Here is a 19,845-nt window from a genome sequence, read left to right as displayed (position 1 = left end):
AATTTCTTGTATTTTAGATCCATCTCAGATGATTGTTTTGTCCTAGCTCAGTTGCAAATTCTTGTCTTTTTTTCTAGTTTTTATTTTTAACAGTTTCCTGCCATTTCTTAGCACAAATTCTTTTAAAAAAATCACACTTTCTAATAGGCTGTAAAACTACGTTTCGCTGAGGTCCAACTTTAAAACTTAAATCCAGGCTCATTGTCTCACAACAATCACTCAAGTTTCAAATCATCATCTCAACCAACGCTTCAAGTTCAAGACAACTTTCACTTTACTACGCTGAAGAGATCGGAAGATCGAAACACTGGCCTTTGTCCGTAGTTACTTTTCGTAATGTCTTTTTAGACATTCTTTTTGAGTCAATAATACTTTTAAAGAAATAAAAAAGAGTCAAAAGGCATGTAAATTTCACTCTGTGTGGAGCTACATGTACTTGAGAGGTTAACTGTTATTTTTTTATTCACTTGTTGATTTATTCATATCAGTTTGTATCCTCTGGGGATCCTTCTCTTGTATCATGGGCCAATCCTATAGATGTTTGCTGGTACACCCCTTCATTTTCTTTGAATTTTAATACTTATATGTGCCGCTAGAATCTAATTTCTTGTATTTTAGATCCATCTCAGATGATTGTTTTGTCCTAGCTCAGTTGCAAATTCTTGTCTTTTTTTCTAGTTTTTATTTTTAACAGTTTCCTGCCATTTCTTAGCACAAATTCTTTTAAAAAAATCACACTTTCTAATAGGCTGTAAAACTACGTTTCGCTGAGGTCCAACTTTAAAACTTAAATCCAGGCTCATTGTCTCACAACAATCACTCAAGTTTCAAATCATCATCTCAACCAACGCTTCAAGTTCAAGACAACTTTCACTTTACTACGCTGAAGAGATCGGAAGATCGAAACACTGGCCTTTGTCCGTAGTTACTTTTCGTAATGTCTTTTTAGACATTCTTTTTGAGTCAATAATACTTTTAAAGAAATAAAAAAGAGTCAAAAGGCATGTAAATTTCACTCTGTGTGGAGCTACATGTACTTGAGAGGTTAACTGTTATTTTTTTATTCACTTGTTAAAATATTAATGTTTGGAAGCGTTGACTGCGGGCAAAATGGCAATGCACTTACAGCACTTTTTGGCAAGCTGGTTCGGGAAGAATTGAAAAGACATCGATACCACATATACGCAGTTCAGATATAATAGCAAGGGCGTTTATACACGGCAGATCTGCTTCGTAAAATTCAAAGAGTGATTCAGTTTTCTCCATTTAGTTTTTCTCAAAAGGGGGGGTTGAAACCCCCAACCCTTCCCCCCTTTGGCTACGTCACTGACCACTATAATTTAGTAATATACTGAATGCAAAAGCACAAAAACTGCTGCAGAATTAAAATAATCAATTTGTAACCTTTTACAAGGCTACCCAAATTTGAAGAGCATGTTTCCGGGATGCAACCTAGTTCGTACCCTGAACAGTTCGGACCCTCAGTTCGTACCCTGAAAAGATCGAGAGAAAAAATTAAAAAAAGCGGAAGTCGCTGATCGCAGTTTCCGCTAACCCTAACCATAGACTAATCTATGCTCTAACCCACGCTGATCGCAGTTTCCGCAAACATTTATCCGTAGTTTCCGCTAACCGCAGTTTGCGCTAACCTTTATCCTAACCCTAACTCTAACCATAGAGTAATCTATGCTCTAACTGTAACCCTCGTTGATCGAAGTTTCCGCCAAACATTTTTCCGCAGTTTCCGCTAACCTTTACCCTAACTATAGAGCAATCTATGCTCTAACTAACCCTAACTGATCGCAGTTTCCGCAAACATTTTTTCACAGTTTTTGCTAACTGCAGTTTCGGCTTATCCTAACCCTAATTCTAACCATCGAGTAATCTATGCTCTCTAACTCTCGCTGATCGCAGTTTCTGCAAATATTTTTTCCGCAGTTTCCGCGAACCGCGTTTTCCGTTAACCCTAACCCTCGAGTTTGTTTGTGAAACTCCGATCAGTGACTTCGGCTTTGTGCTATTAAACTGCGATCAGCGACTTAGGCTTTTTTTAATTTTTTCTCTCGATCTTTTCAGGGTACGAACTGAGGGTCCGAAGTGTTCAGGGTACGAACTAGGTTGCACCCATGTTTCCGCCTCTGCTTAATAAAGGCTAGTAAGAATTTTGTAACGTATTAAAAACATAACGGCAGAAAAATTCATGAAAATTTGAAACGTTTTTAGATATTTAAGATGTTTTGACAGGGCCGGATTTAGCAGTAGGCAGAGTCAGGGGCGCCGGAACGATTTTTGAATGGGGGGGGGGGCAAGATTACGAAAAAAGGGCACTTTTGTTTAGTAAAAAGGCAATTTTTTTTCAAGTTTTAAGATAAAATATAGCGATAATGATAATCCGGTATACAAAGAAGGGCACCATGCTATGTTATAGTGATGTAACCTACTGTCAAGCCTTAAAGCAGCCTGCGGCCATGGCCGCTAAGTAGTGCTTGAATGAACCGCCGGTGCTACCTCCTCAATCGGCCAAGTTTGGCCGCCGGTCTCTTCTAGCCAATTATTTAATTTCGCAATAGAATGATCGTGGATTAACTGTCGAACATATGTAGTATCAAAGAGTGACGCAAAATTAGGTCAGCGCGTCATAATCGCCACTGTTGCATTGTGCGGGGAATATTTGTTATTGATGGAATATATCCATTATCCATCTGCGATCGCCAGCGCTGTAAGTCTTGTTTGTAATTCCCGACGTTTATTTTAACAAAGTCTTAATCCGAAGTGCTAATTTACATCGACTGGCAATATTGTCGTTTTTATGTCGATTCGATGTTGTCGGACATTGAACCGTTGTTAAAAAGGAGAACTTCCCCTTCGATTTTAAACAATTAGTTCATTATACAATGACATTCATTGATGTATTCAAATAAACAATGCAAATAACTTTTTTGTAAGGAATTGAAAATATAAATCATAGCGCACCATCGAAAAATTTTTTTTGGGGGGCGGCACTTTTCGTATCTACCTAGGGCAGCGCTTAGGCTAAATCCGGCCCTGTGTTTTGAACGTTGCCATTCTGTTTGCTTTTATTTTTCGTGTACTTTTGCATTATCAAAAAAAAAACGTCCTGTCTGAAAGTGCCGCCCCCCCGCCCCCCCCTAGCTACGCCACTGGTTTAGAAACTGCAAACTTTTGAAGAAGATGAAATTGCAATTTTTCTTTTTTATTATCTTGAGTTTAGCTTGTTTTCAGGTCCTAATTTGCACAAATCCAGGTTTAAGACTTGGACCTAGAAACCAAAAATCTAAAAGTACATGCCTGAGGAGAACGACATCAAAGTAGGCTACATAATTTCAATGCAAATAAACCAAAATACACAACGAAGATACTGTATGGCAACTTTTCTTTGGTAACAACTAGAACATCACACAACTTAGGCGAAAGAGAAAATTGAAAAATGAAAGCTAATCGGGAAAAATGGTGGTTTGCGAAAATGAGAGAATTGAAAATAGTTACTTTTAGCGCCAAAAAACTTGAAAGTGCGATGTTTTAACTATTTCCCGATTAGTTTTCTTTTTTCAATTTTTTCTTTCGCCTTAGTTGTGTGATGTTCTAGTTGTTACCCTTTTCTTCACTGGATGAGTGGATGGTGTAGTGTAGGGTTTCCAAAAATGTTTTTTGTTTCAAATGAATGAACCTGAAAGTCGCACAATCACCCAGTTTTCAAACCCAATTTAGTGTGTAGAGCTAATTTTGACTTTCATAAGTCAACCATTTTACAACGTGGACGTAGTATAGTTTGTAGTACTGACCTGCTCTATTTCTGTGAGATTTTTCTTGCAGCTACTCTGAATGGGGGCAGCGTATGTAATTGCACCGGCCAGAGCCCAGAGTCAACCTTTCAACGGCCCCGCCGACACGCATTTCAACACAGTTTTATTATTTTAGTCTTGTTTTACAAGAATAATCACGTGGTTTAGGTTCCTTTTGTTTTTTAAAAAAAATGGGTTTTTTATTTGCAAAACTGAGAATAAAAATACAATTCAGTATTTGAAAATTTAGCAGAACCAACAGCCCCTGTTATTGTGGTTGCATTGTGAAGTCACAGAGAAAAATCCAAATTGTCAACAGGATATGTGCAAATGAAACAGCACACATCTTTGAAATGACAGTGCACAAATACATGGATCGCCATTAATCAGAATTGCATGGAAACAGAAACCCATACATACTTTTTCAAATTTTAATGCAGGTTTTACGATGTTTTTAAATTATATTCTACCATAAGATCACTGTTTTGATGAAGCGGATGAATACGTGGGAAATGTCGTCTGTAAACATTGCAAGCAGCCCATTGGTTAGAAAAACATGAACGTTTGTTTACAAAAAGATTGCTATGTGTAGATTGCTAAATGCTACCGGTTAGCCATGTCAACAAATGATTCAAATTAGCTGGTAAACTGGTATATTTCTTTGATTTCCACCTTGTTTACCACGGTTTGAATATGATACGTGCACTAGCCTACATGAAATATTTATAAGCAAAAGAAAACAGAATTTTGAAAGATTTAATTGTGATTCTTCAAAGTTTTGAATAAGGTACTGGCTTCAAGATGTCATCAAATCCTGGAGGGGACAAATTGGCTGTTGGAAATGTAGCACAAGCTTCTTTCGCAAAAAGAACTCGTGAAAATAAAAGTTCAGGATCTACAGGGCTAATACGAAGAACAACTGTTGGAGTTTGTGGAGGAGTTTATAATTACACAGAAACTTTGAAAGAAAAACAGGTTAGCAAGGGACTATTAATTATCAGTTGTTGTAAGTTCTTTTTGTTCAATTGTTTTTGTTCAGTTATTTTTTCTCTTTTAGTTCTAGGTTTGGTGACTGTGCTTTTTTATGATAGTGTTTTCCAAACACTGTTTTATCGATTCATATGTTTTGTCATTTCCCCTTTAGTTGGTTTCAAATCCTTGTGTTTAATTTATCATTCTCTTGTTTGAATGGAAGAGCAGTAGGCCTATATTAAGTTTCAGGCTGACTCCAAAATAAAGAAGCTTCATTTTTTTTAAATGCTGATTTCAAAGTGGCATTCAATCTGTTTGATAGCTGTTTCTATTATTATGTTGGTGGTTTCTGAAGATGTTATTACAAATGGCCTTTCCCAAGGGCACAACAAGCAAACTTGCCTACATTTCTCCACACTGCATCAGAGCTGTACGGTAAGTTAAGCAGAGAATACATGAATTCATACGATTTTTTATTACGGTACTACGTATTATAAAGCTTTGATAAAATGTCCATGAAACTCTGAAATAAAAATGAAAAGAATTAAATCAAAAACGGTTAAAAGATAGGAAGCTCCGCCTGCAAATAATTGCCTGTTGAGCCCTGGTTTGAAAGATTTGATGATCTTCTTTGTCTTGCTTATGAAGCAGTAATTCAACATCTCTCAACTGCTGCAACCAGTGCACTGTATCATTGCAGGGATATCTAGAGAAGGGGATATGAAGGCTCGCAGCGATTGCCTTATTCTCATGACACTACCAGGGCGGTAGTTTGTAGCGTGTGAAACATGAGGTTCTTTTCAAAATTGCAGAAAGTTTTGTAGTGCAACTGGTACAGTCAGCTACCAAAGACAGTTAGTAAACGTTGCATAGAGCATATTTAAAGAATACTTGTTTACAAAGACAGTTGAAAAGTTACCAGTAAGCTGTTTTTTTAAACAAAGCCTTTGCAGTAGGCTAGATGTAAAGCAAATATACGGGTAGTTGAATTAACAAGCAACCATGAGCATGTTGTGAATGTCCAGGCCTGATGCTAATAGCGCAATGCAAGTTATCATAACAAGATTTATTAAACTACTATCGGTGCCAATTGTCATTTTACAATAAACACAGATTATTTACGATAAACAAAAGCCCTTCTATTGTCAGACGTAATAAAAGCCTTCGTATCCCCTTCTTTAGATATCCCTGTATCATTGTTGGGATTTATTAGATCCACATGTCCTGTAGGTCGGAAAATCAAACAGTGACGTATAGCCTAATGTGCTAAGAGGTTCGCCACAAGCGCAGGCTAGTGAGTCACACAAACTTGGTGTCCAACTGACTCTCACAAGTCTTGGTGTCAAACTTGGACAAACACTTACTGGTACGAACAATTTCCAAAGACTCCAATGAGGGTTTATTATTTGATCACGATTGGCAATTTCTAATATGATCTTTAATTGCCCCTGTTTTTATTAAAATTAGCTAAATTCAAACGCTCTCCCACTTTCATCGCCAAATGACTAGCTTAAAAACAAAAAGCGAATGTTTTCTGAAAGTTGGTTCATCAATCAAAAGCTTCATGTAATGAATCGCAATGACGGCATCTCTTTTCGTGCTACCTACAAAAAACTATTGCAAGTGCTTGTTTGCTGTTTTTAAATTGGTTTCATGCTGATTGTAAAACTGTGCAGTATTGCGTACAAAACTCGATTTATCATGACTCATGTCGTTATTTAAGTTTCTTGTTGATCGTTAACAATTAAGTCCGACTTTTTCTAACTTATTTCAAACTTTGCGCATGATAATTTTTGTCTTGAAGCTGAATTTTCATTTTGCATGTTTAGTTGATTTCAGCAACATGGTCCTGTGTTTTTCCATGCTAGACAGGAAGTCACTATCTGGTCTAGCCCCCTGAAGAAGTCAGTCATGTCTGATTGACGAAACGTCGGAATAAAAGCAGATTGTCACTGTATACATCTTGTGATAGTTTAGCTTAATTTGCACCAGTAGAACATCTCATATTATTTAATTTAATGCCTGGTGAACAGCCTCATTCCATTTTCAGTGTGAGTAATAAAGTTAGAGTTTTTATTTAATTTGCTGTAATTTAAAAATATCTCTAGGTCAGTTTTTGTTCGTCAAGAAGAGATGTAACCACGTTTTTCGAACAAACTTGCACGTGAGCTTTGTTTCCACAGACTGCATTTTTGCTGTTAACAAGTAGATTTGATAGCTGTAAAAAGCAATTTGAAAAAAACAGTTTTATCATTGTACAATTTGAGAGTTTTGATTTTGCAATTTTTGTTTTATTGCTTTCGCCTATGCATGCTCGACTTTATATTTTGCAAACAGTCATTGAGCTAAAGTATGCGGCAGTGGCCCCTACTTAGTTGCGGCACGCCTGAGTGCATATTGACGTCATGCCGTTTGCTTAAAGGGGACCTGAAATGAAAAATTAAAATTTTTTTGGTGATTCTTTAGTGTTTAAGTATTGTATTTTTCGAAAAAAATTTTTGATATGCGTTTTTGTTTGGGAGATCAAACCAAATGAAAATCGGCCACCTGATGGCGCTATGTGTCTTGTGACGTCATCGGCGGGCAACTAAGTAAACAGCTTCATGCATTTGCCTTAGAAACGTCGCATCGGTCATTATATATTGAGTAATAGAAGATCAGCATAAACAAGATGTCTGAAACAAGACAAGGATTTTTCTTTGAACCAAAAAGACGGCGACTTGACAGCGAAGAACATCGATTCGTGCTCTGACAACACCAGTTTGGACAGCAGTCGGATGGAAAATTTGCATTGAAAGAAATGCAGGAAAATAATTTGCTTGAACCAAGTGGTTTATATCAACTAAAAGTAGCCTATGTATTCAGAGTTGCCTAATAGGCTATGCCTACCCATAGGCGTCGATTTTTTTCTTAGAAGAGAGGAATTCTGGGTGGGTGAGAGTTTTCAAACAAATTTCATTAAATGTGTATGTTAGAAAATTCGCAATGGTTGGTCTTTCTCACAAAGATTGCGTTTAGCGTCGCTGCTGCAATTAAGCTTTAATAGGTTTGATGTATCTTTCTTGCGCCTTGCGATCTTATGAGCACTGCTAAACTAACCAAACTTCTATTATGTTTTCCTTTGCGACCTAAAAAGCGCGTGAGTCGTGACCTGTTATCTTTAAAGTGGCGCTTGCAGATTTGCCGCAAAATGTTCGGACAGGTGACTGCTGACTGTGCTGATATTGCTGCTGTATCATATAACTTCGGTTGGTCTGCGGCAGATAACCGATTGTTTTCCGAGGCCCACAAACAGCAGCTACAGTAACAAGTACCATCACGGTTAAGACGCATCCACTGCAATTCGGAAAAAAAGCTTCATTTGCAACACACGACCTTCCCGAGCCGGAAGCTGATCCAGCAGCATGCTAACGTAAAATGGAGCAGGTAGAGATCCATGGCTCATGCTGTCTTCTACATCTACCGGTGCATTGTCTGAGACATTGACTTCACCACTGTTTATCCTTGAAGCACTGCTTTCTTTATCAATGTCATCTCTACCCAGGCCCGGTTTTAGGAGGGGGGCAGAGGGGGCAGGTGCCCCGGGCCCCCCGACTTTTGAAGGGCCCCCCTACGTGGAAAAAATGTGATTTTGTGTTATTTTTTCTTCCTTTCAGCCTTTGAAGTTTTTGCAAAATGCTGTGCAGTGCTGGATTGATGCTACTGTAGACGCAGAGGTGGTTTTTCGCGCCGTAGGCGCAAAAAATTATTTTGCAGGAGGGCCCCCCGATCTAAACGTGCCCCGGGCCCCCCATCAGCTGAATCCGGCCCTGTCTCTACCGTCTACGTTCATTCGTGCTGGACGTGGCTTCTTCAGCGTTATCATCTCGACGCCTTTTGGAAGCTGGTTTGAAGAATGCGCGAATAGATGTTTGACTTTGCTTCATATTTAACTTTTCAATATTGAAATGACAACATCACATCGTGTGGTGTCCCAATTTATACCCAGCAACAAGTTTGTGATGAAAGATTTGTAAAAAGCGATTGTTTCTGTACGTCGGTAGTTTGTATCGTTATTATTTTATTGTCACGTTCATTATGATGTCATATTCATATTTCCTTACGCTGACCCGGAACTGAAGTTTGATTGTGACGTAACGAAAGTGAGACCATTGGGAGAATAGATCAAACGTGGCTTTCTCACCAGGAATTGCCCGCGTGTGGCAGTTGCCGTAGCAACAACAATGCAGTGAGTACCGCATTTTTTTCAACGCAGTGTTGTTGCGGAATTGCTTTGTTCTATCGGATACCTAGCGAGAGACATAGCATAAAACAAGAAGTTACGCTGCAGTTGGTTGGATAATTCAGCGTTTAACAAAAACGGAAATCATTGTAACGAACATTTCATAAGTGTCATGAAAACAGGGTGGGCGAAACATATTTTGCCCACCCTTGTTTCACGGCAGGGTGAGCTCCGCCCACCCTATTTCGACGCCTATGTGCCTACCCTGCCAATGTTTTACTGTCCTACTGACCTGTTTCAAAGTCTTGTTGTTTTCTCGCTTTGCTATTCGATCCAAACGCCCGATCGTACTCACAGACTTGTACCTAGGTCGATCGTGTTTTGTGGGTAGGCTACTGTATTCAGTGGCTTTCACATATCTTGAAAAATCAAAGACAGAAGAAACAGCTTCAGGGATTAGCAGGTGTCTTGACTTGGTGCCTTGTAGCTCTGCCTGTAGATCACGTTGGTAATCGCTGGCCAGAAAATGATTGCTGCACACACAGCAGTGCTTGTTTACAGGTGGGTTTTGAGTTTCATCGCTGAGATCCATTTCTTCAGCTTGTCGTCATTATTCAGAGGTAAACGATGAAAGGATACACCTTTGACGATTCCCCGGTTAGTACAACCGGGAGCCATACAAGAAGCCACCATTTTAAGGGCGTAAAAACTCCCTTAGCGCAAAATTGTTCGCTGTTTCGGTAGTCTACGCGATTTGTTCCTTGTGTTTGCACGCAAAACAGTAGACCTTGGATGCCGCTTTGCCAGCCAATGACGTCATCAAACATTTTGACCAATCAGAATCATTCAATTCAAAAAAGGTTTTTTTAGGCTTTTTAATTAATGGTAACACAAAAAATAAAAAAATTGTTGAAAAACGTTTTATTTCAGAAAGGTCTACAAAATACAAAAGCCATATATTTTCGTTGCAGTGCACCTTTAAGTAAGCAGGCAAATATAGCCTTAGAGGCTATATTCATAGTATATGGTATTGGTAGATATAGTCTCTGCCTTCTCGCAAAGCTATTAGCAGCAAGATTGTCAGATTTTGTTATATTTCTAGCCCACTGAAGTTAAAAAATAGTCCATTCCACTTGCAAGTTGAAAAAAATGAAGCCAAACGAAATCAACCACCACACAATCCGTGATAACGCCAAAAAAGTAATCAACCCTAGATGCATTTTTTCAATGTTTGTTGTTTGTCGTATCCAGGCTTACACCTGGTGGTTGAAGATTTAGATTAAGTGGACGGGAAGGCAAGGAAGCCAATCTTCGTGTCCACCTTCAGGCATGCCTAGCCTTTAAGTGTCCTGCCAAAGACACAGCGCATGCTCTTGAGCGGTGTCGAACCGACGCCCTTTCGTTTGCCGTTCCAGAGCTCTCACCACTCGGCTATGCAGCCGACATTTTTTTTTTGACTACTGATTCTTCACAGCATTTTGTTTTAATTGTTGATGGTTTAGTTTTTAGTTTATTTTACTTTATCTTGTGCGGATCAAGCAACACAGAGACGCACGAACAGGAGTTCAAACTGCCCTAGGTGAAGGAATAGGAGTAAAACAAAGATGTTTATAGCTTGCAAAAATAGTGAAACTTGTTCTCCCCGGGGGATTAAGCTGGGTTGACTAATAACTGTATTAGACAGTTACAAACAACAGAAATGAGAATGGCTCGAAATGATATGTGGCAAGACACTCGACTAAGTCAGAATTGATGTCATGAGGAATCGGACAGGTATTGAAGAGTGATTGTGTGGACATCTTCTGAAAAAGCTGAAACATTTCGAATGAGTGGATGAGAATAATCTAACAAGGCAAATTTGAAATGAAGAAATTACTAGAAAAAGAAAACAGTTCAGTTTATTTTTTGTTTTGTTAACAAAAAGCAAAAACACAATAAACACAAATAATTCGCACAAGGATGGCAGCGAAAGGCCAAAAGGTCACCAAAGTCAGCTGCCACCCAAACGTATAAACAAAAAAGGAGAAGAGAAGAAACATGGAGAAGAACAGTAAAAAATGGCACAAAAAAACCTGATATTTGAAGATACCAACGGTAGGGTCGCTGCAAACAACTAGCAGGCCTTATTGTTTTGGTATGAAGATTAGGCTTCTTTGAAGTCGAAGGAATAGAGATTATTATATACATGCCAAACATAGCAGAAGCCTTTGAAACAAGCAATAGCCTACTGACAAAACACAAACGTTAAGATGTGCTTGTGAAGTTGTGACTAAAAAAAAAGTTATTTGTAGGCCCTATACTTATATTTTTTTTGCAACACCTACAACAACATGTTATGCCCTAATTAAAGAAATCGCAGTTTAGTATTAAACTTAGAGCAGAACTACCTCGGAAGGAATGGGTAAAGCTCAATCGCTTGCTGACTGGTGTGGACCGTTTCAACAGTAACATGTTTAATGGGTCTTCACCGACTCACCATCTTGTGCATGGGGCTCAGATTGTCAGATTGCATACCACAGTATCTACCAATGTCCTGTATATATACGGACCCCAGGATAGATATGTGACACTTAGGGTCGAATGCAGAAAGGTAGCTCAAAATAAACCTAACTTAACGCCAAGCTCTTCTCAGGCAAGCGGAGTTTCAGTCAAGCTTGGTTTAAAACTTGAGCGCGCTGCAGAAACTAATATGCAAGGTCGCTTGGCCAAGCCACCCATTGAGCTGTGCTTCATCATAATAAAACTGGTTTTAAGCCACGTTTTTGACGCAAAGTGTGACGTTACTCGACTTGCCATGGTGATTTTTGAAACCTACCCGACAAATAAAGTAATTGTCAGTGTAGAAAGTTGTTCGTGTAATAAGGGATGCTTTATCAATGACATCACCTAATACCTTTTGTTACATCACAATTAAAGTTTAAAACAAAGTTTCCATCATCGCCAGCAGAAATTCTACATACCAAACAGAAGTTTTATGGTATTGCCAATTTTCCTTGTGTAATAGGTGCAATTGATTGCACGCATATAGCCTACATAATTATAGTTTCACCTGGTGGTGAAAACGCTGAAATTTTCGGGAACAGGAAAGGCTGTTTCTCAATAAACACCCAGTGCATTGTTGATGCAGAATTACGCATTACAAATATTGTCGCATCATGGCCAGGAACAACCCATGATGCACGGATCTTTGATAATAGCCGGATTTGTTCCCAATTTCAACAAGGCAACGTTAATGGAATACTGCTTAGGAGATGGTGGTTACGCTTGCCGAAGTTATTTACTGACTCCGCTGCAAAACCCATTAGGTGCAGCACAAGTGCGCTATAATAGAAGCCATATCAAGACACGAAGAGTTGTGGAAAGAGCTTTCGGTGTTTTTAAACAAAGATTACGCTGCATGAGAACGCCGCTGCGGACCAAATTAGAAAATAAATTGGTTATCATTGTGGCAGTGGCCTGTCTGCACAATGTTGCTATCTCTCACAAAGCATTCATATTATTAGCCTACAGTTGTAGGCTATGTATTCCACCTGTAACTCAAATAAATCTGGTCAAAATTTTCTCTTTAACCTGGTCGAATGAAATGCTGCTAGTAAGCTTCAGCATTTCCAGAAAGGCCTACACTCTACAGTTCTACAGACGGAGAATGCACATTTTAGCAAGCTTCAAAAACTGCCCTGCACGATGGACTGATTATGCTGCGTGGTCGATCCATTGTTTGCCAAGCATCGATCTTGTTTAGTAACTCGTTAGATTTCAAAGTTGTATTCTCGAGAGTTGCATTAACGAAATGAATACCGAACATATTCTAGAGGTACCGAACACACAACTTCACCGGAATCCTTTGAAATCCAGTTTGCAAAAATGCTTTAAGTCAAGATCCGCCGCTGTTAAGTCGCCATTTTTGGCGACTTAAATTGGTGGCTCAAAACCTGGAATGAAACGAGTTTTAAGCTAGGCTCAAAGTAAGAATAGTTTCTGCAGCGCAAAACTCGGCTTAAGCCACTATAAAACTAGTTTTGAGCTACCTTTTTGCATTCGACCCTTAACAACATAAACACACAATTCATTGGCTGCAGTGCCTGGATTTAATAACGTGACTTGCGGCAGCCTCAAACGCAAGAAGCAGTAGGCTATTGAATAGAAAGAAAATTGAACTTTTTTCAAAATTTCAAAAACCCATAGCATATCGTTGGAACGCCTGGTTAATCTAATCATTACATTGGAGAAACAAAAAGGAATCTATACACAAGAATTTTAGAACACAAACCGGATCATCGAAATTCAAAAGAATCTGAGGTTGCAAACCATTTGCGCACCAATGCAGACCACAAGATTAATTTTGAAGAAGTTGAAATACTAGGGAGAGGAGAGGACTCAAGGAAATTGAAAATTCTGGAAACGTTATTTATCAAAAAAAATCTCCGCAATTGAACTTGGACTTGGCATCTGCGCCATTATATTTATTTAATTGTTGAACTGATATACCGTATAGCCTAGCACTTATTCTGACTTGTCAAACCCATCTCGTTGATCCAGTAAATTGTAATTTGTTTTTTTCGTAAAGTCTTATCGTAAAATACTGACTTCTGTTACGCATCATTTCATGAAAAAACCTGACTTCTATTACGTTTTTTGCTCTCATAATAGCTTGTTGATGAGTCTTTGTGACGTCAGCCGCAGTTTAATTTAAATCTAAGCGGCATCAGGGATTGCTTACATTTATAACACTGAAGATGAAGACAGTATAGTTTTCCAAACGTTTGTTTGCTGAACATGAGTTTGGTATCTACATTTTTGGCTCTTTATTTTTTGATTCCATAGCATATCGTTCTGCAGTTAATAAATTATACATTATTTATAGGCTCGTTTTCGTGAAGAGCGTGAGAGACGTAAAATGCGATTTGGGCAACCACATAGGTATCTCATCTCTTATGTGGCTGAACATCTTCAGCTGGACAGTGGAATTGTAGAAGAATTCATTCTTGACAGTCCAGAGGTAAGAAACGACCATTTAGAAATGGCTTTTGTAAAATTTGTTTCCAAATACGAAAGATCACCAATAAATTGTTGGGTACGCGACATCCTGTTGCGACCGACCTGTCCCAGAACAACTGACTGCAGCCGACCTGTTGCAAGGACATCTCACTGAGTGCAAAACAACCGATGATTTAATGAAGATCGTGTTGCTTGACCTATTTTTTTGTTACCATTGATCCATACTTTTAAAATTAAGAGTTGGGCATCCGCTACTTTGAAAGTAGCGCGTTATCACTACAATATGCCAAAAGAGCGGCTGTTCCTCTACTCGCTAGCAGCAGTTGCTGAAATGTAATTGCTCCCTTTACTTCTTAATCTATGTGCTACCAGGGATCGGCAGATTCGCATTTTGAATAGTTGCGGATTAGAGATGTGAGTCGTTTTTTCAAAACAAACACGTTTATTTTTGAAAAAAAATAAACTAAAAAAGCCATCGTTTTTTTTGCACCAAGAATCTGTCTAAAATTTATATGTTGAAACAAAATTTGCACTTTTGCTTTTCTGATATAATCAAGACATCGATAAGTTGCTAAAATATAACTTGATCCAAATGGATGCTTAGTAGTGTTGGACAAAATCATAAAAAAGTACAAAGTACCAAACTAAATGTTCAAATTCAGGTTTATTAAATTTAAATTGAAAAAACTTGAATTTTTCAGTTAACTATGGTACTCTCTACTTTTTTTATTAATTAATTAACGTGTATTAGTCGACTAGAGTGCAGATTTACCATTTAGACTTTGATTGATTGAATCTTTATCCTCGGACTGGGAAAGCTTCTTGCAGAGCTTAATCCTGGCAGTTTTGCATACTTGTAGAAGCTTTGAATCACTGACGCAGGCCCGGTCGCAAATTTTTTTTCCCACGAACTTTTTGTCTCATTTGCATATTTCTGTAAGTGTAGCCATTACTGGTTACCGCGCGGCGCGCGTAACCATTTTTACCGATTTTCGCCCTCTAGGTCCAAATCTAATCATTGAACTTGAAAAAAAACGTAACCTGTATAGAGACACACCTAGTCTCGTCAAGTTGAGAAAAGAAATTGATTCTGGTCACTAGTCTAAAAGTAAGATTTTCCGAATTAATTAAGAATTAACCTTAACCTTACATTTTTTGAAAAGCTTTTGTTCACCGAAAAAATTAATGTAAAGAAAAAAATTAACTTTGCTGGGCGTCGAACCGATGTCCTTACGAATATAAGGCAAAAGACGAAACCACTTAACCAAAAACGCCAAAGCAAAATGTTTACATTCACACGGTATGTATTAATACAAACTCCAAGTAAAGTAATAAAAAGTTCGTGGGAAAAAATTTTTCGCAGCCCGGTCACCGAGATTGGCAGAGTGAAGTTTCCGATTGTTGAAGTCTTGTTGCTGGGGAACTATTCCATCCATTAGATGCCGCTAAGTGGAGAGCAGTCCTTAACCATCCCTAAGAATCAGGGCAGTGAACTCGGAGTCGGTGGGTTTTGGCATGTCCGGAGTCGTTAAAAAAACAGCCGACTCCGGTTTGATAAAAAATGATGAACAATAAAAATTTTTGTTATTTAAGGTATATACTTTTTCAAAATTTGGTTTCCTTGTCTCTGTATTGCGCTCCAAACCTTTATCAAAAAATAGAAGTGTTGGTTCTTGTCAGTTTTGTGAAAGTGGCCGTTTCAACTTCAATTACAAATTTAATTAAATTAATTTTTAAAAAATAAATAAAGACAAAATTTCAGAAAAATTTGGCAAGCTTTTAAAAGCTAGCAACACTGAAGCCTCCTAATTCGTAACCTCTTATTGTTTCGTTATTCTGTAATGATTAAATTCATTTTTGTTATAGACCTACAATATTATATGAACACTTTCTGATAACTAAAAATTATAATTATAGTCAAATTAGTTGTGATATCCATCCGATATCCATTAGACAGCCAATTCACATTTAAAATCTCAGTAAAACCATCCTTACACGTAAAATAAATATAACCACAACTAGGCTACTGTATTATATCAGTTTTTCGCTCTACTTCTTTTTTTTAGAATAATATATTAATTAGCAAAAGGCGCTTGTTGGCTTACGTTACTTGTTTTACTTGCAGTTCTCGAAAGTTTTGCTTTAACGTTTTTAAAAGCAAACATAGTTTCCATCAAACCAAATATTTCTAAACAAAATTTCGTACTTTTCTTGCAAAGTCAAACAGTTAACCATTATAAGTTTTCCTGACATTGTTGTAAAGTTACAAAATATAAAGAATCGCCGCAAATCAGTTGGAATCTTGGAAGTACATTAATCAATCACTATAATCTACTTCACGACGTTTCTTGTGTTGAGACTAAAGTTGTTGTACATAAACGCATAGGCGTTCAAAAATAAATTTTAAGTTGCTTTTTACTTGGGCTAATTTTTTTTAATCTGATTTGAGAACGACAGAAACGCTCTGATTTATATGAAATGATATTCTCCAATTGACTAGAGGCGAAAAATGTGATTCTGTGAGGACTGAGGATATTTGTTAGTGTTAACAAGTCCTCTCAAAATTTTGATCTCAAGATGTAGGCAAAAACGCAAAATTGCATCAACTATTAAATGCAATAAAATTGCTGATTATTGTAATTTCAGGTCATGTAGTGTCGAAATCCCAGCTAAATACTAGCAACTCCTAAATAAAATTATCACAGTTCTGCAGGGAAACCCCGAAACTGGTAGCTGCGATGCCAATCAGCGTGTGTTCGCTTGTGTAACATATTTATTGCGCTGCTTGCGCGCAAACCATCATTGATGAATAACGTAAATATGACGTGAAAACAATACTTCATGAGATATATATACCGAATCCGGTTTAACATTCGAATGGATGCGGATTTGGTATTCTAAATTGCCCGTCCCTATAACCATAAGCTACTTTTGTCTAGAGCTGACACTGGAAAGTACCAAGTATTCTATATTCAAGTAGACCTGGTAACGTCAAAATGACTACGAAAACGAATAAAATAAACATTTTTACATTTATACCTGGTTTGCATCATACGAAAAATGAGATTTTCAAAAAACCAACAGTTAGTTTCATCATGCAAGTATTTCGATAAAAATCTCTAAAAACGATTCATTTTTTTCAACTTTTAATTGGAGAGTAGCGCAAGTATGATTGAAGCAAATGTAGCGCCTAGCCACTGCCACTACATTGAGAAAAAATAGTGTCTCTACTGCAACCGCTACTTTAACAAAAATTTTGTGCAGTTATTGCTGCTAAAATGTAGAGCGCCATTACCCAGCTCTTGTCAAAAACCAAGTAGGCCTAGGTATAAGCCTTTTCACAATCTATTTATGAACACAGGGTTTATAATGTATCTGGTACTTTAGAATTAATATTAACGAGTTTGTCAACTGTTTTGTTTTGATTATGTAAGTATTTTAAATAATGTGTTTTTAAATTTAACTATTATGTTTTAGCAAATTGACATGCTGGATTCATTTATTGGAAAGAATGGCAGAAAGGCGCTTTTGTTCTTCTATCAAGAGGGTGAATCTCCCAAATTAGGTATTCTGCATTATTCTACATTTTCGGTGTAATAGGATTAAATCACTTTCGTTTCTTTGTGACAAAATTTGTTGTTGTGGTGTAGGTCAGGGGTCGGCAACCTGCGGCTCTTCAGCTCCTCTGGGCTCTGAAGCGACTCCTTTTAGGTTTGACAAAACTTGGAATTATCATTTGCGTTTGACTATTATTGTAATGAAAGATAAAACTACATCAAAGCATTGTTTACTAGTTGTGCAATATGATGCGGCTGTATGCGAGCAACCCCGGCTACTGAAGTCGAGAGACCTATTTGTACAGGCCGCACAATTCTTAATGAAAACCGTTGAAGACCAATCCATCAGTGCTGTTATCTGGGCGGGCCACCAATGGAGCTCGGAGTGAAAGAAGAACTCCTCAATACTCCAAAGTTTCATCTACGACACCGGCCCCCATCCAACCGGAATGCTTTAGCCAAGAAATGCCTTGGGTGCGGCTCAACCGCCTGCGCACTGGCGTCTGACTGTTCCACTCCAACATGCACAAATGGGGAATTCCTTCATCAGCGATCTGTGAGTGTGGCAAGGAGAAACAAACCGCAGACCACACCATCTGCAACTGCGCCATTTACCATGCGCCAAATGGTGTGCGTGGACTGGATGACGAATTTATTTAGTGGCTGCTCGACACCTGCCCAAGCATCTAGACCGGTCGCCGCCACTGCCCAAGGGTGGTAAAAGGCAGAGCACCTTTTTTATCTTTCACGCTTTGACTTTATCAGGTCAGTTACAGCTTTTGGAGCTAACAACATAGCCATGCACAAATAAAAAATGATAAAGGTATTAGGCGAAAACAGAGAATTAGCATGGACAGATGAACTTAAACATGAACTTTGCATTTAATACAAATGATGTTGAAATATCTATTTATGGTTAATAGCCTATGTGGAAAAAATCCTCCCAAAAATATGACTTCCAAAGACATTTTCAGAACAGGCAAAGAGCGTTTCTTGCAAAGTAGGCCTACTCCATTTTGCAGATGAGCTAAGGAAAGTAGTATTGGAAATATTAATGTAATAATTAGTGATGCACCGGAGGCAAGATTGTGATTGGAGGCTGGAGCTTCCGGCCTTTGTTAAAATCTACCTCATGTAATAAATGTTTTCACCAAGCGGTTGTTCCAAAAGCGAAACCGCTTTTGTTTCCAAATTCCATTCATTGCTTAGCACAATTTTTCTCAAAAAATCACACTTTCTAATTGGCGGTAAGATTACGTTTCGCTGGAGTCCGAAATTAAATCAATCCTCATTGGCCTATGATTAAAATCACTCTTACAAACCATCATCTCAAAACTTCAAGACAACTTTCTACTTTCATTTTACTACGCTGAAGAGATTGGAAGATCGAAACACTGGCCACCGTCCGTAGTTACTTTTAATAATGTCTTTTTAGATATTATTTTTAAAGAAATAAAAAAAGAGTCAAATATCATGCAAAGTTCACTTTGTGTGGAGCTACCTGTACTTGAGAGGTTACTGTTATTTTTTTTGTTCACTCAATAATATTTTTGTTAGCATTTTTTTTTCCAAATTTTGTTGTTTGTTTTCCGTATTACACTCTAAAACTTTACGAGAAGATAGAAATGTTTGTTCTCGTCAGTTTTTGTGAACGTCAGCATTAATTAATGTAAATTTAAACAAAAAAACAAATGAAAAAAATCTGCCAACCCTAAAAATACTGCCAACACTGAAGCTGGAGTCGGAGTCGTATATTTTTTCCCCGACTCCAACACAGCACTGATCAGTATCACAAGTCATAAAAGTTACATTTAATACTTACAGGAATTGTGGTAGCATACATCTTAATAAGTGTGGCTTAATTATCAGTTATAGTTGCATGAAGAGAACTTTTTACAGCAATGTGTAGTGTAGTAGTTGAGTGCAGCAAAACTATGTATGCTTTGGTTTGTATCATTTGAGAACATTTATTGATGATGATTGAGTTGTCAATTTTCAAATTTAACACAGAATCTGGAAGAATTGTACAGAAAACGGAAAAAATGATGAAAGTTTTCATCACTGATGGCAGGCGTGAACCAATCATTGGACAATGTTTGTACTTCATCAAACCACGTGGTGATCAAATTCTTGCTATGAGGAATATACATGAAGTATGAAAGTGTAATTTCATAAATTTACCCACTATGCTAAAACTCCTGGTTTATGGAACATCCAAATTTGTTGAGTTTTTGTTAGTCTTTAAAAATTGTTTTACATGGTCATATACTGTGTAAGTGTATAATGCGAAAAG

General features: G+C 37.8%; 1 protein-coding gene across 1 annotated transcript in view; it reads left to right on the top strand.

Annotated features, from left to right (window-relative positions):
• The first annotated feature begins 4,440 nt into the window (after positions 1-4,440).
• Positions 4,441-19,845, top strand: part of LOC145769626 (dynein axonemal heavy chain 8-like) — a 60,422-nt gene continuing 45,017 nt past the window's right edge. The window contains exons 1-4 of the mRNA XM_082581296.1: positions 4,441-4,778; positions 13,862-13,996; positions 17,473-17,560; positions 19,563-19,705. Coding sequence (XP_082437422.1) covers positions 4,605-4,778; positions 13,862-13,996; positions 17,473-17,560; positions 19,563-19,705 — 540 coding nt within the window. The 5' untranslated portion in view covers positions 4,441-4,604. The remainder of the gene's footprint in view (positions 4,779-13,861; positions 13,997-17,472; positions 17,561-19,562; positions 19,706-19,845) is intronic.

This window comes from Aplidium turbinatum, chromosome 4, assembly GCF_918807975.1.
Source record: "Aplidium turbinatum chromosome 4, kaAplTurb1.1, whole genome shotgun sequence".
NCBI lineage: Eukaryota > Metazoa > Chordata > Ascidiacea > Aplousobranchia > Polyclinidae > Aplidium > Aplidium turbinatum.
Note: the sequence above shows the minus strand (reverse complement) of the source record. Positions and strands in the feature narration are given on the sequence as shown.